The following is a 15,586-nucleotide window of genomic DNA, read 5'->3' as shown; positions in this document are numbered from 1 at the left end:
TGCCGATATTCCGATATTGTCCAACTCTTAATTACCGATACCGATATATACAGTCGTGGAATTAACACATTATTATGCCTAATTTGGACAAGATAAGGTCCTTTTTTTTTTTTATTAATAAAATAAAATAAGATAAATAAATTAAAAACATTTTCTTGAATAAAAAAGAAAGTAAAACAATATAAAAACAGTTACATAGAAACTATTAATGAATGAAAATGAGTAAAATTAACTGTTAAAGGTTAGTACTATTAGTGGAGCAGCAGCACGCACAATCATGTGTGCTTACGGACTGTATCCCTTGCAGACTGTATTGATATATATTGATATATAATGTAGGAAGCAGAATATTAATAACAGAAAGAAACAACCCTTTTGTGTGAATGAGTGTAAATGGGGGGAGGGAGGATTTTTGGGTTGGTGCACTAATTGTAAGTGTATCTTGTGTTTTTATGTTGATTTAATAAAAATAAAAACCTGATACCGATAATTTCCGATATTACATTTTAAAGCATTTATCGGCCGATAATATCAGCTAGTATTTACCTTTTCAAATGTATAATAGTACTACTGGTAATCCCCCCCTACCCCGCAAATAAATACATGTAAATTTACATATGAAAAGCAAAAATGATGTACAGTAATGTCAGATATATATGTACACTGCAAAAATTTAAATCTAAGTAAGATTAAATATCTCAAATAAGGGTGATATTTGCTTATTTTCTGTCTGATAAGATAATTCTTCTCACTAAGCAGATTTTATGTTAGAGTGTTTTACTTGTTTTAAGGGTTTTGGTCCTAAATGATCTCAGTAAGATATTACAGCTCGTAGATTAGATTTTATTACCTGTATTGAGTAAAACATGCTTGAAACTAGAATATCAGCTGTGTCATCAACACTCACAAGTATAAAACTACTTTTTTAAAGTAATCATTTCTTACTTCAAGCATGAAAAAAACAAATCATGATGCCGAGCGCATATCATTATGTCAAGATAATGGCACTAGCATTTAATTAATTTAAGAATATTTTTCCACATATTCAGCAAAAAGGTGTCTTTTTTTTCTACCAAGAAAAGTGCACTTGTTATTAGTGAGAATATACTTATTTTAAGGTATTTTTGGGTTCATTGAGGTTAGCTAATTTTACTTGTTTTGGAAAGTCTTGACCAGCCGAATTTTCTTGTTCTATTGGCAGATAATTTTGCTTAGTTCAAATAAAATACTCCTAATTTTTTTTTCTTGTTTTTGAACACTGACTTTTTGCAGTGTACGTGTTGTGTTTTGTATACCACAAAAGTATAATAAAACATAAAAAACAATTTTTTTATCTATTTATTTTTTCAGCAGTGCAGATTTGGGATATATGTCAACAGCAGTGGTTCTTAACCTTGTTGGAGGTAGCGAACCCCACCAGTTTCATATGCGCATTCACAGAACCCTTCTTTAGTGAAAAATAAAATGTTTTTTTTTTTCAAATTCAAGACAAAGTTATATGTTTTTGGTAACACTTTAGTATGGGGAACATATTCTAAGTAACAAAGACTTAATTTAGAGTTATTTGGTCACTAGGGGAACATATTCTAAGTAATAATAAAGACTTAATTTAGATTTTTTTTGGTCACTAGGGGAACATATTCTAAGTAACAAATACTTAATTTAGAGTTATTTGGTTAGGGTTAGGGTCAGGGTTAGAGGGTTAGGGTTATAATAAGGCCATGTCTAAGGCATTAATAAGTACTTAATAATGACTACTGTATTTTTCGGACTATAAGTCGCAGTTTTTTCATAGTTTGGGTGCGACTTACGTGTGAAATTATTAACACATTAGCGTAAAATATCAAATAATATTATTTATCTCATTCACGTAAGAGACTAGACGTATAAGATTTCATGGGATTTAGCGATTAGGAGTGACAGATTGTTTGGTAAACGTATAGCATGTTCTATATGTTATAGTTATTTGAATGACTCTTACCATAATATGTTACGTTAACATACCAGGCACCTTCTCAGTTGGTTATTTATGCCTCATATAACGTACACTTATTCAGCCTGTTGTTCACTATTCTTTATTTATTTTAAATTGCCTTTCAAATGTCTATTCTTGGTGTTGGCTTTTATCAAATAAATCTCCCTTAAAAATGCGACTTATACTCCAGTGCGACTTATATGTTTTTTTACTTCTTTATTATGCATTTTTGGCCGGTGCGACTTATACTCCGAAAAATACGGTACTCCTAATTTTTTTTTAAAAATGTTCTTGTTTTTGAACACTGACTTCTTGCAGTGTACGTGTTGAAATGACACCTGATGATCAGAAGAATAACTTTAAAAGTATACCACAAAAGTACAATAAAATATAAAAAACTTTTTTTATTTATTTTTCCAGCAGTGCAGATTTGGGATATATGTTAATAGTGCTATTTTTAAATATGATTGTTATACTTGATGACTTCTCTGTTGCCACTTCCTCTTTAGTTTGTACTACACGGGCACACACCTTCTTACTGCGAACGCAACACAGACTATTGAACTTATTAAACCCGAGACTCATTGTTATTATCGTGACGTCATGTCATGACAAACGCAACACAGACTATTGAACTTATTAAACCCAAGACTCATTGTTATTATCGTGACGTCATGTCATGACAAACGAGTTGAGCAGGAAGGAACGTCACGTGGGGACCTGACGTCACTCCGAATGTGACGTCACATATGCGCGCACAGCAAGGGGCGGGGCCTTTGCTTAAAAGCGGCTGTGCGGCTCAGTCCAGCCCGCCTTTTCGGTCCTTCCTCGTCTTCTCCGGACTTGTCCTCTCCTCCTCTCAGCCTCTCAGCCTCTCGTCGCAATGGCAGCGGTCAGCAGGGCTCTCAGGAGAGTGTGTCAGCACTCCCGCCATCAACTTTGTCAGCTACACACGTCCGCCCCGAGGTGAGCACGGCCGCCATATGCTTCATGGCACCTTCAATATGGCGGGGTTTTATTTTTTATTTTACACCCACTTTATCGCTTCTTGTTGTCGAATTAATATTCCCCGCGCCTTCTTAACCTTCTTATTTACATTGTGTGTTTCTCTCCGCTAAAAACGGGCGTTTACTCGTAACGTTTTTCGGTAGAACATTTTTCGCATTGGCGCGATGCGCCCCCTGGCGGCATGCCGGTATGACAGCAGGGCAAGTGTGGCTGATGAAATCCGCTTCAGTGTTTGCACCCTGTTGGCTCTGCGGGGGGAGGGGGGGAGGGGAGGTGGATGGCACACCTATATTTACACATGATTAATTTAACTTGTCTTTTAACATGCAAAAAACATTCAAGCCCTCACATGGAAATATAAATGCAAGCATTTTTTCTTCAGTATATTGTGCATGTATTGACATAATTGAACCCAAACATGAGTTCTTCTCAGGGACACAAGTCGCGTGTTTGTGCACATGATCGACTCACAGATGACTTTTATTAGTCACACCATGCATAAATTACAAATAAATCAAGTATATTTTTATAAAGAAAATACTATTTTCTTGTTTTTGTTTATAAATGAAGGTAGACTTTTTTTTTCATCCGATGATTTTCACTTTATTACATTTTTACAATGTTAGGAAAGAAGAAAGCTTGTTTATTTTTTTAATTTAATCTCCAAAGAATACCGTCAAATTACAAACACACCAAATATATTTTTATAAAGAAAATACTATTTTCTGGCTTTTTGTTTATAAATGAAGGTAGACTTTTTTTTTCATCCGACGATTTTCACTTTATTACATTTTTACAATCTTAGGAAAGACGAAAGCTTGTTTATTTGTATTTTTTTAATTTATTCTCCAAAGAATACCGTCAAATTACAAACACCCCAAATATGTTTTTATAAAGAAAATATTTTTTTTTTGTATTTGTTTCACTTTATTACATTTTTACAATGTTAGGAAAGAAGAAAGATTGTTTATTTTTGTATATATATATATTTATTTATTTATTTTTTGTATTTTTTAAAAATTTCATCTCCAAGGAAAACTTATTTTATGTGCAGAAGCAAGCTAATTAGAAAATAATAATAATTTAAAAAAAAAAATATATATATATATATATATATACATATATATATATATTTATTTTTTTAAAAGTTTTTTTATTTAATGTCCAAGGAAAATGTTTTTTTTAGCATTCCTCCACCAAATTAAAGTTATGTTTACTGAGCTGTTGTAGTATTTATGTGCAGAAGCAAGCTAATAAAAAAATATATATATATACATATATATGTTTTAATTTTAATTTAATCTCCAAGGAAAACTTATTTTTAACATTATTCCCCCACCAAATTAAAGGTATGTTTACTGAGCTGATATATATATATATATATATATATATATATATATATATATATATATATATATATATATATATATATATATATATATATATATATATATATATATATATATATATATATATATATATATAATTTCTTTTTTTTTAATTAACCTGCTTCTGCACATAAATACTATAACAGCTCAGTAAACATAACTTTAATTTGGTGGAGGAATAATGTTAAAAATAAGTTTTCCTTGGAGATGAAATTTAAAAAAAAATATATATATATATATAATTTTTTTTTTTATAAATAAATAAATATATATATATATTTATTTATTTTATTTCATCTCCAAAGAAAACTTATTTTATCTGCAGAAGCAAGCTAATTAAAAATAAAAGTGTATATATATATATATGTTTTTATTTCATCCCCAATGGTAAACTAAAGTTTTTAATAAGTGCTTAAAGACTATATAAGGAAAATACTTTTTTGTAGAAAAGAAAAAAGGTAATTCTGCAAAGATGCGCTATTTTTTTCCTCCACTGTAAATGTGCCTATCGGAACAAAAGACTGGTTACATCATCGCCGAAGGCTCATTGCTCCTCAGTTATTGGTTAGCATTCTCTTGTCTTATGTAAGAGCAAAAAGTTGGCACTGGGGCCGGTTTGGTCCAAGAAAGCCTCAGTTAGCAGGGGCCACACGGTAAATCATACTGTACCTCAGCTGGCGCTTCACACACTACTTCTTTTACAAGCGCCTTCTGTCCTCCTCCTTTTACCACTTTGCTATTTGCATCTTGACACTTGGGCTGAAAGGTTTGTCCGCCGTGTGGAGCATACGTCTGTGTCAGCTTGGCAGGAGCTAATTTTAGAGACTACAAGTGGTTCCAGAGGACTTACTGTACCAGCATGCAAATGCAGTGCTCGGGAACAGGAACAAAAAAGGGACATGTGCACAAGAAAACTGTATTTGCATCGCAATTGTTATGTTTTGAAAAGAGCAGTGCCGTTTTTACCACATCAATATTGACTATGTCGACGACAGACCTCCAGGAGGACAAGCCATCCCGGTGTGCATGCGTGTAACTGACACCGCCACCTCCTGGCATGGCATGCACATTACAGCAGGGAGTGTTTTGTCTGCAACTTTTTCAAAGAGAAGATCACAAAAGGCAAAGTACAGCATTTGTGCTTGACTGTTGTGTAAATGTCATTTTCATCCCACTTTGGCTTTTACGCACATTATTTTTCACCACGTCACCAAATGCTAATTTGTCAGGTTAACAGACAATAACCACGTAAACATCATAACGTGACAATAACCACGTGAAGCGACAGTGACTACGTGAATACAACGTAACGCGACAGTGACTACGTGAATACAACGTAACGCGACAGTGACTATGTGAATACAACGTAACGCGACAGTGAATACAACGTAACGCGACAGTGACTACGTGAATACTACGTGAATACAACGTAACGCGACAGTGACTACGTGAATACAACGTAACGCGACAGTGACCACGTGAATACAACGTAACGCGACAGTGACTATGTGAATACAACATAACGCGACAGTGACTACGTGAATACAACGTAACGCGACTGACTACGTGAATACAACGTAACGCGACTGACTACGTGAATACAACGTAACGCGACTGCCTACGTGAATACAACGTAACGCGACTGCCTACGTGAATACAACGTAACGCGACAGTGACTACGTGAATACAACGTAACGCGACAGTGACTACGTGAATACAACGTAACGCGACAGTGACTACGTGAATACAACGTAACGCGACAGTGACTACGTGAATACAACGGAACGCGACAGTGAAGACGTGAATACAACGTAAGGCGACAGTGACTACGTGAATACAACGTAAGGCGACAGTGACTACAACGTAACGCGACAGTGACTACAACGTAACGCGACAGTGACTACAACGTACCGCGACAGTAACTACGTGATTACAACGTAAAGCGACAGTGACCACGTGACTACAACGTAACGCGACAGTGACTACAACGTGACAGTGACTACATAACGCGACAGTGACTACGTGAATACAACGTAACGCGACAGTGACTACGTGACTACAACGTAACGAGACAGTGACTACGTGACTACAACGTAACGCGACAGTGACTACAACGTAGCGCGACAGTGACTACGTGAATACAACGTAACGCGACAGTGACTGTGACTACAACGTAATGCAACAGTGACTACAACAACGCGACAGTGACTATGTGAATACAACGTAACGCGACAGTGACTGAATACAACGTAACGCGACGGTGACTATGTGAATACAACGTAACGCGACAGAGACTATGTGAATACTCCGTGAATACAACGTAACACGACAGTGACTACGTGAATACAACGTAACGCGACAGTGACTACGTGAATACAACGTAACGTGACAGTGACTACATAACGCGACAGTGACTACGTGAATACAACGTAACGCGACAGTGACTACGTGACTACAACGTAACGAGACAGTGACTACTACGTGACTACTACGTGACTACATCGTAACGCGACAGTGACTACAACGTAACGCGACAGTGACTACAACGTAACGCGACAGTGACTACAACGTAACGCGACAGTGACTACAACGTAGCGCGACAGTGACTACGTGAATACAACGTAACGCGACAGTGACTATGTGACTACAACGTAACGCGACAGTGACTACAACAACGCGACAGTGACTACGTGAATACAACGTAACACGACAGTGACTATGTGAATACAACGTAACGCGACAGTGACAACGTGAATACTACGTAACGCGACAGTGACTACGTGAATACTACGTAACGCGACAGTGACTACGTGAATACAACGTAACGCGACAGTGACTACGTGAATACAACGTAACGCGACAGTGACTACGTGAATACAACGTAACGAGACAGTGACTACGTGAATACAACGTAACGAGACAGTGACTACGTGAATACAACGTAACCCGACAGTGACTACGTGAATACTACGTAACGCGACAGTGACTACGTGAATACAACGTAACGCGACAGTGACTACGTGAATACAACGTAACGCGACAGTGACCACGTAAAGACCACGTAGCGCTGTGAGTATTTTTTTGTGTACTTTGGTCATAATTTTTCTTGTCTTCCTCAATTATACATTTGGTTTTTTGTGCGTTTTTTTTTTTATATTACATATAAAAATTCCAATGTGCAATTGTTTGACAGGTGTACGACACTCTGGAAGTTGTTCAACAACACCCCAAAGCCAAACAAAACATTAAAGTCCTTAAATTTTCAAAGGGCATAAAACATTTAGAATAAATATTTTTTTTGTACTTTTTTGGCTCGATTGTCTCAGTTGACTTCAGCCCTAAACAAAAATACCATCCATCCATCAATTTTCTATCGCTTGTCCCTATCGTTTATTTTATTTTAACTCTTTGAAGGTCTTTTTGATCAAAGTGTTGTTGATACATTTGCATAACATTAGTTATTTTACTCATTTAAACCTGTGATATTAACTCATTAAAAGGGTCAAAAATGTATTTTATTTTATTTAGGGCTTGGGTTCATGGAGAAATTTGAGCAAAAAAGGTCATTAAAAAAAATCCTAAATGCCAAGTTACGCCCTGTGAGAACTGAATGACTTTTATGTCATTTTCGGCTTTGAAGATAATTCAAATGGAATGTGCTCGGACGGTTAAAAAAATATCCAAATGTAGGTCGTTATTTTAGTCGTCTGGTGTGTGTTCTCTCTATTAATAAACGCCATGGCAAAAAAGAGTAGTATTACACTTAACATTGTTTCAGAACTCCTATTTGAAGCCTCATGTTTGGTCAGCACATTTCCTCTCCCTAATTAAAGCCCTGTCCTCTTCGTGGTTTTATCTCAGACTTTAATTTCAGCATTTTGGGGAGTTTGTGGTCTAAAAAAAAGTCAAAACGATGTCAGGTCGGTGAAGTTAAGGCAAGAGCGTTGATGACTTTCTTTGTTGTGGACCAATGAAGTGTAGTCATGGTTTGTAAGTACCAGTTATTAAAGTGTGTGTGTGTGTTCACAGGCAGGAGGCTGTGGTCATCTCAGGAAAGAAGCTCGCCCGTCAGATCCGGGACGAGGCGCGGGCCGATTTGGAGAACTGGATGCTGGCCGGACACCGGAGGCCTCATCTCAGCGTGGTTCTGGTCGGAGACAACCCGGCCAGTCACTCGTACGTCCTCAACAAGACCAGAGCGGCCGCCGATGTCGGTGAGGAAACACAAACACGCGCGCTGGTGAAAGTGAACATGTGACGACGGAGCGGGAAACGTGAAAGCAAACTTTTTGTCTTCCTTAGGAATCTCCAGCGAGACCATCCTCAAGCATTCCGACATCAGCGAGGAAGAGTTACTGGACCTCATCTTCAAACTAAACACGGACCATCGCGTGGACGGCCTGCTTGTGCAGCTTCCTCTGCCAGGTACACACACACACACACACACACACACACACACACACACACTGCAAAAAGTCAGTGTTCAAAAACAAGACAAAAAATACAAAAAGGAGGGGTATTTTACTTGAACTAAGCAAAATTATCTGCCAATAAAACAAGAAAATTTGGCTTGTCAAGACTTTCCAAAACAAGTCAAATTAGCTAACCTCAATGAACCCAAAAATACCTTAAAATAAGTATATTCTCACTAATAACAAGTGTACTACTATATAAGTACGTATTTTCTATTGTTTCATTGAAAATAAAACAGCATTTGGCTGTCATCTGTTTTAATATGAGACACAATTGTGTCAAAGTCAAGATTTTTTTTTTCATGCTTGAAATAAGAAATGATTACTTTAAAAAAGTTGTTTTATACTTGTGAGTGTTGATGACACAGCTTTGCAACAGTTGATATTCTAGTTTCAAGCATGTTTTACTCAATATAGGTCATCAAATCTCAGCAACAAGCTGTAATATCTTACTGAGATCATTTAGGACCAAAACCCTTAAAACAAGTAAAACATTCTAACATAAAATCTGCTTAGTGAGAAGAATTATCTTGTCAGACAGAAAATAAGCAAATATCACCCTTATTTGAGATATTTCATCTTGGTTAGATTTCAGTTTTTGCAGTGTATCAATAGATGGATTTGAAGTTGTTAAAATATCCTGGGATGCCCAAAATGTCCATAGCACACCCAGCCGAGTCCCACGGGGAGGGGGGGGGATAAAAGTTGGAAAAGTCAGCAAAAGTCCCAAAAATGTTAAAAATACCTACCCAGGTTCGAGTCCCGCCACCGGCCGGGATGCCCAGCATGTCCAAAACGCGCCCAGCAAAGTCCCACGGGAAGGCAGGGAGAAAAGTGAGAAAAGTCAGTAAAATGTTAAAAAATCACACCCGGATTCGAGTGCCACAAGTCTTAAGACTCGGCTGGGTGTGTTATGGACATTTTGGGCATCCAAGGACTTGCGCGGCGGGACTTGTGGGACTCGAACCTGGGTAGGCATTTTGAACATTTTTGGGGACTTATGACGACTTTTCTCACTTTTCTCCCCCACTTCCCGTGGGACTTTGCTGGGTGCGCTTTGGACATTTTTTGCATCCCGGGACTTGTGCGGCGGGACTCGTGGGACTTGAACCAGGGGAGGTATTTTGGACAATATTGGGACTTTTGACCATTTTGGCCGCCTTTTCCCCTCTTCTTCCCCGCCTTCCTGTGCACCATTGCTGGGTGTGTTTTGGACATTTGGACAATAATAGTTTCAAGCGTGTTTTACTCAATATAGGTCATCAAATCTCAGCAACAAGCTGTAATATCTTACTGAGATCATTTAGGACCAAAACCCTTAAAACAAGTAAAACACTCTAACATAAAATCTGCTTAGTGAGAAGAATGATCTTATCAGACAGAAAATAAGCAAATATCACCCTTATTTGAGATATTTCATCTTACTTAGATTGCAGTTTTTGCAGTGCATCGACAGAATGTGATCTAAAAGCTCCCTTTTTCACCTCCCGACAGATCACATCGATGAACGCACCATCTGTAACGCCGTGTCCCCCACCAAGGACGTGGACGGCTTCCACGTGGTCAACGTGGGCCGCATGTGTCTGGACCAGTCCACCATGTTGCCCGCCACTCCCTGGGGGGTGTGGGAAATCATCAACCGTACAGGTACAAAACATGTCTGATAATTGAGGTGTGTAGTACATGACTGGACTCTTAAAACAAGCTGCGTGGATTCCTTCTCCAGGTATTCCCACTCAGGGGAAGAACGTGGTGGTCGCGGGGCGCTCCAAGAACGTGGGCATGCCCATTGCCATGTTGCTGCACACAGACGGTCGTCACGAGAGACCAGGAGGTAACTTCCTCCCCTCATCTCTCTCATGGCGGTGTTTGTTTGCGTAATGCTAACGGGCGCTAACGTGCGTTCTAGGCGACGCCACAGTCACCATCTCCCACCGATACACTCCCAAGGATCAACTTCGGCAACACACTCAAATAGCTGACATCGTGGTGGCGGCTGCAGGTACCCGACTTGGGATTTATTCCTTCCTAATTCGTCCCACCAGCCTAGACTTTGCTTGTTTTGTAACCGTCTTTGTTATTTCAGGGATTCCCAACCTCATCACAGCTGACATGATCAAAGAAGGCGCGGCCGTGATCGACGTGGGCATAAACCGGGTGCAGGATCCGCTCACTGGGAAGAGCAGACTGGTTGGAGATGTGGATTTTGAAGGTAAACACCTGATTTACCACTCAACAACTGTGCTTTTAGGCAATATTCATTGTCTTTTGGCACCATTAAAATAGTCTAATATTCAGCAAAACTAGAGATGTCCGATAATGGCTTTTTTGCCGATATTGTCCAACTCTTGATTACCGATTTCGATATCAACCGATACTGATATATACTCACTGCAAACAGTCAGTGTTCAAAAACAAGAAAAAAAAAGCCGAAATTAGGGGTATTTTATTTGAACTAAGCAAAATTATCTGCCAATAGAACAAGAAAATTCGGCTTGTCAAGACTTACCAAGACAAGTCAAATTAGCTAACCTCAATGAACCCAAAAATACCTTAAAATAAGTATATTCTCACTAATAACAAGTGCACTTTTCTTGGTAGAAAAAAAAATACCTTTTTGCTCAATATGTTGAAAAATATTCTTAAATTAATTAAATGCTAGTGCCATTATCTTGACATAATGATATGCGCTCGGCATCATGATTTTTTTTTCATGCTTGAAGTAAGAAATTATTACTTTAAAAAAAGTCGCTTTATACTTGTGAGTGTTGATGACACAGCTTTGCAACAGTTGATATTCTAGTTTCAAGCATGTTTTACTCAATATAGGTCGTAACATCTCAGCAACAAGCTGTAATATCTTACTGAGATCATTTAGGACCAAAACCCTTAAAACAAGTAAAACACTTTAACATAAAATCTGCTTAGTGAGAATAATTATCTTATCAGACAGAAAATAAGCAAATATCACCCTTATTTGAGATATTTCATCTTACTTAGATTTCAGTTTTTGCAGTGCAGTCGTGGAATTAACACATTATTATTATGCCTAATTTTGTTGTGATGCCCCGCTGGATGCATGAAACATTGTAACTTTACCATGAATTGATTAGCGTGGACCCCGACTTCAACAAGTTGAAAAACTTATTGGGGTGTTACCATTTAGTGGTCAATTGTACGGAATATGTACTGTACTGTGCAATCTACTAATACAAGTATCAATCAATCAAAAACAAGGTTTTCCAAAATAAGAGAACCACTTCAACTCAAGTTATGGAAAAAAGTGGCAACATGGCACTGCCATATTTATTATTGAAGTCACAAAGTGGATATTTTTTTAACATGCCTCAAAACAGCAGCTTGGAATTTGGGACATTCTCTCCCTGAGATAATCCTGATACCCACTACAACTATGGGAAATACTATACTTTGACTTTCACAAAGTGCATTATTTTTTTATTTTTTTTAAACGTGCCTCAAAACAAAATGGTTGATGGTTGATTATATGACCGAAATAAACTTATTTCATTAATCCATCCATCCATTTTCTACCGCTTATTCCCTTCGGGGTCGCGGGGGGGGCCCTGGAGCCTAGCTACAATCGGGCATTCAATGTTAAAATTACCATTTAAAAAAATAATTATTATTAAAAAAATAATATTTTCCTTGACATCACAGCGATTCCGCTTCAATCGTTAACGTTAAGTGCACGTGTCTCGTCAGGTGTGCGACAGAAGGCGAGCTTCATCACGCCCGTCCCAGGAGGCGTGGGCCCCATGACGGTGGCCATGCTCATGAAGAACACCATCAAAGCAGCCAAGAACGTTCTGCTCTTTCCACCCGAGAGGATCCGCATGGCGGCCGCGTCCTAATGAGCCGAGGACGGGAGACGGATCCCAGCAACATTCCACCACCTACAAATGTTTGTGTTTTACTTCTTTGCACACGGACTGGAAAGACGGCTTTAAAGCTCGCTTCCTGTTGTTTTGTTTTTTTTAAACTTTTCCAGACGTCCAAACATGTTTGACTGTTACATTCAGTGGTGCAGCTGTATGTCATCTGTAACAGGATCTTCAGTATTTATGAAATGCAATGCATCTCTCCTGGATGAATTTGACACTCCTCAACAGTATCATGAAAGATTTGTTTTATTTATTGATACCGTGACATAATAATATTTAAGCCGTGTAAAGGTAGTTGCGGCGGCGTTCATTCACCTCAAGGTTGGTAAGCGGTCAAAGCAAAGCGGTGCAATTCTGAGTTCCGTTGAGCCTCGTTGGGAGCAAGGGCGACAAGGGCTAACTTGATCAGTAATACAAGCTTTAAAGATTCACAAATGCCTTTGTAAAATAAAAGATTACAACTATCTTCTCAAAATGTGTGCTGGTCTATTTGTGATGTGTATTTTATCAATTGGGACAACAGAGCGCATCTTTCACAGGGGTGTCAAACATACGGCCTGTGGGCCAAAATCATCACGCTGGGGTTTGTCTCCTAAATATACTTGTTACGGTCAGAGGAGAGTAGGAGAAAAGGCACAACTCTGGTACTTAAACTAAACAACGTGATAGTAGGGGTGTAACGGTACGTGTATTTGTATTGAACCGTTTCGGTACGGGGGTTTTGGTTCGGAGGTGTACCGAACGAGTTTCCACACGGACATATTAAGTAGCGTACCGCACGATGTGTAAACAATGCACACACCGCATGCTAGGACAACATGTAAAAGCCAGCGCTGGAAGACCCTCCTGCCTCATTACGATCTCCCGTTTGGGAACACTTTGGCTGCGCGATCCAACAATGGAGGACGGAGGTTTGCCGACATTGTTCAGCAGCTGCTTCTGACAACACGTCAAACATGCTAACCCATTTGAAGCGTCACCGCCGCATTCAAGCAGCCTCTCCTCGGCGAGTCAGGCAGGGCTAAAGCAATAACAAATGTTTTTATAGCAGCAGATTTAAGACCATATTCCATTAGAAACTACATTTTGACCCACTTCTATGGTGGAGGAACAATAAGCCCATATATCCTCTTACTGCCAAGTTAGCCAGACTGGGGGGGAAAGAAAAGTTAATCTGAGGCTGAGTTGACTTGAAACTGTTTAATGTTGCACTTTTTATATGTAGAAGAAAAGTGTTGTCATTTTATTTAATCTGAGTAACAACTTGAGGCAGTTTAATGTTGATAAACGTGGACCCCGACTTAAACAAGTTGAAAAACTTATTCGGGTGTTACCATTTATTGGTCAATTGTACGGAATATGTACTGTACTGTGCAATCTACTAATAAAAGTCTCAATCAATCAAAAAAAGCACTTTATATGTAGAAAGGTTTTGTTAAGAAACCATTCTGAGCCTTATCTTATTTAGTTTTTATTTTATATACACTACCGTTCAAAAGTTTGGGGTCACATTGAAATGTCCTTATTTTTGAAGGAAAAGCACTGTACTTTTCAATGAAGATAACTTTAAACTAGTCTTAACTTTAAAGAAATACACTCTATACATTGCTAATGTGGTAAATGACTATTCTAGCTGCAAATGTCTGGTTTTTGGTGCAATATCTACATAGGTGTATAGAGGCCCATTTCCAGCAACTATCACTCCAGTGTTCTAATGGTATGGTTTGCTCATTGGCTCAGAAGGCTAATTGATGATTAGAAAACCCTTGTGCAATCATGTTCACACATCTGAAAACAGTTTAGCTCGTTACAGAAGCTACAAAACCTGACCTTCCTTTGAGCAGATTGAGTTTCTGGAGCATCACATTTGTGGGGTCAATTAAACGCTCAAAATGGCCAGAAAAAGAGAACTTTCATCTGAAACTCCACAGTCTATTCTTGTTCTTAGAAATGAAGGCTATTCCGCAAAATTGTTTGGGTGACCCCAAACTTTTGAACGGTAGTGTATGTTGACCACATTAACCCTGTTACGCCATTGTTTACAAATTTGGTAAATAAATAACCAAAAAAGATATATTTTGTTGTTTTCTTACTGTACTGAAAATTAACCGAACCGTGACCTCTAAACCGAGGTACGTACCGAACCGAAATTTTGGTGTACCGTTACACCCCTAGATGATGTACCTTTTCAGAATGAAGGCGTAGGCTACCTTAGCCAAGATGTCAGCACGGAGAAAAGTGGATAACGAGTGTAAAATGTTCCAAGAGAAATGGAGTGCTTACTATTTATTCACAGAGGTGAACGTGAAACCTACAGTATGTGATTGGTGTGTCATCAACACAAGTGAAATATAATATTTCGGTGGTACTATGAGACCAAAAATAGGACATCTCGCAAGCACAACCGATATAAGATTTATTCAATATTTGTTTAGTTCCAAATGCCTCTGACTTGTATTTTGTGTAAAAATACTAAAGAAATCCAAGGTAACTCATACATTTCGTAAATGTATTTATTAGAGATGTCCGATAATTGCTTTTAAATGTAAAATCGGAAATTATCGGTATCTGTTTCAAAAAGTAAAATCTATGCCTTTTTAAAACGCCGCTGTACGGAGTGGTACACGGACGTAGGGAGAAGTACAGAGCGCCAATAAACCTTAAAGGCACTGCCTTTGCGTGCCGGTCCAATCACATAATATCTACGGCTTTTCACACACACACAAGTGAATGCAAGCCATATTTGGTCAACAGCCATACAGGTCACACTGAGGGTGACCGTATAAACAACTTTAACACTGTTACAAATATGCGCCACACTGTGAACCCACACCAAACAAG

General features: G+C 38.4%; 1 protein-coding gene across 1 annotated transcript; it reads left to right on the top strand.

The window, feature by feature from the left end:
- The first annotated feature begins 2,767 nt into the window (after positions 1 to 2,767).
- Positions 2,768 to 13,220, top strand: LOC133632220 (bifunctional methylenetetrahydrofolate dehydrogenase/cyclohydrolase, mitochondrial-like). The gene is made up of 8 exons (XM_062024524.1): positions 2,768 to 2,941; positions 8,401 to 8,585; positions 8,674 to 8,796; positions 10,338 to 10,490; positions 10,570 to 10,677; positions 10,753 to 10,845; positions 10,930 to 11,055; positions 12,567 to 13,220. Exons 1-8 carry the CDS (start codon positions 2,859 to 2,861, stop codon positions 12,713 to 12,715), a joined length of 1,020 nt encoding a protein of 339 aa, XP_061880508.1. The 5' UTR covers positions 2,768 to 2,858; the 3' UTR covers positions 12,716 to 13,220.
- Positions 13,221 to 15,586: the final 2,366 nt, after the last annotated feature.

This window comes from Entelurus aequoreus, linkage group LG17 (assembly GCF_033978785.1).
Source record: "Entelurus aequoreus isolate RoL-2023_Sb linkage group LG17, RoL_Eaeq_v1.1, whole genome shotgun sequence".
Classification (NCBI taxonomy): Eukaryota; Metazoa; Chordata; class Actinopteri; order Syngnathiformes; family Syngnathidae; genus Entelurus; species Entelurus aequoreus.
The sequence above is the reverse complement of the archived record's forward strand: the minus strand, read 5'-3'. Positions and strand labels throughout refer to the sequence as shown.

Bases quoted from the DNA above. Each gene is read 5' to 3' on its own strand.
- LOC133632220 (XM_062024524.1), top strand. From the start codon at position 2,859: ATGGCAGCGGTCAGCAGGGCTCTCAGGAGAGTGTGTCAGCACTCCCGC. The intron at 8,586-8,673 runs GTGAGGAAACAC...TGTCTTCCTTAG, and splicing joins CAGAGCGGCCGCCGATGTCG to GAATCTCCAGCGAGACCATC. The intron at 10,846-10,929 runs GTACCCGACTTG...TTGTTATTTCAG, and splicing joins CATCGTGGTGGCGGCTGCAG to GGATTCCCAACCTCATCACA.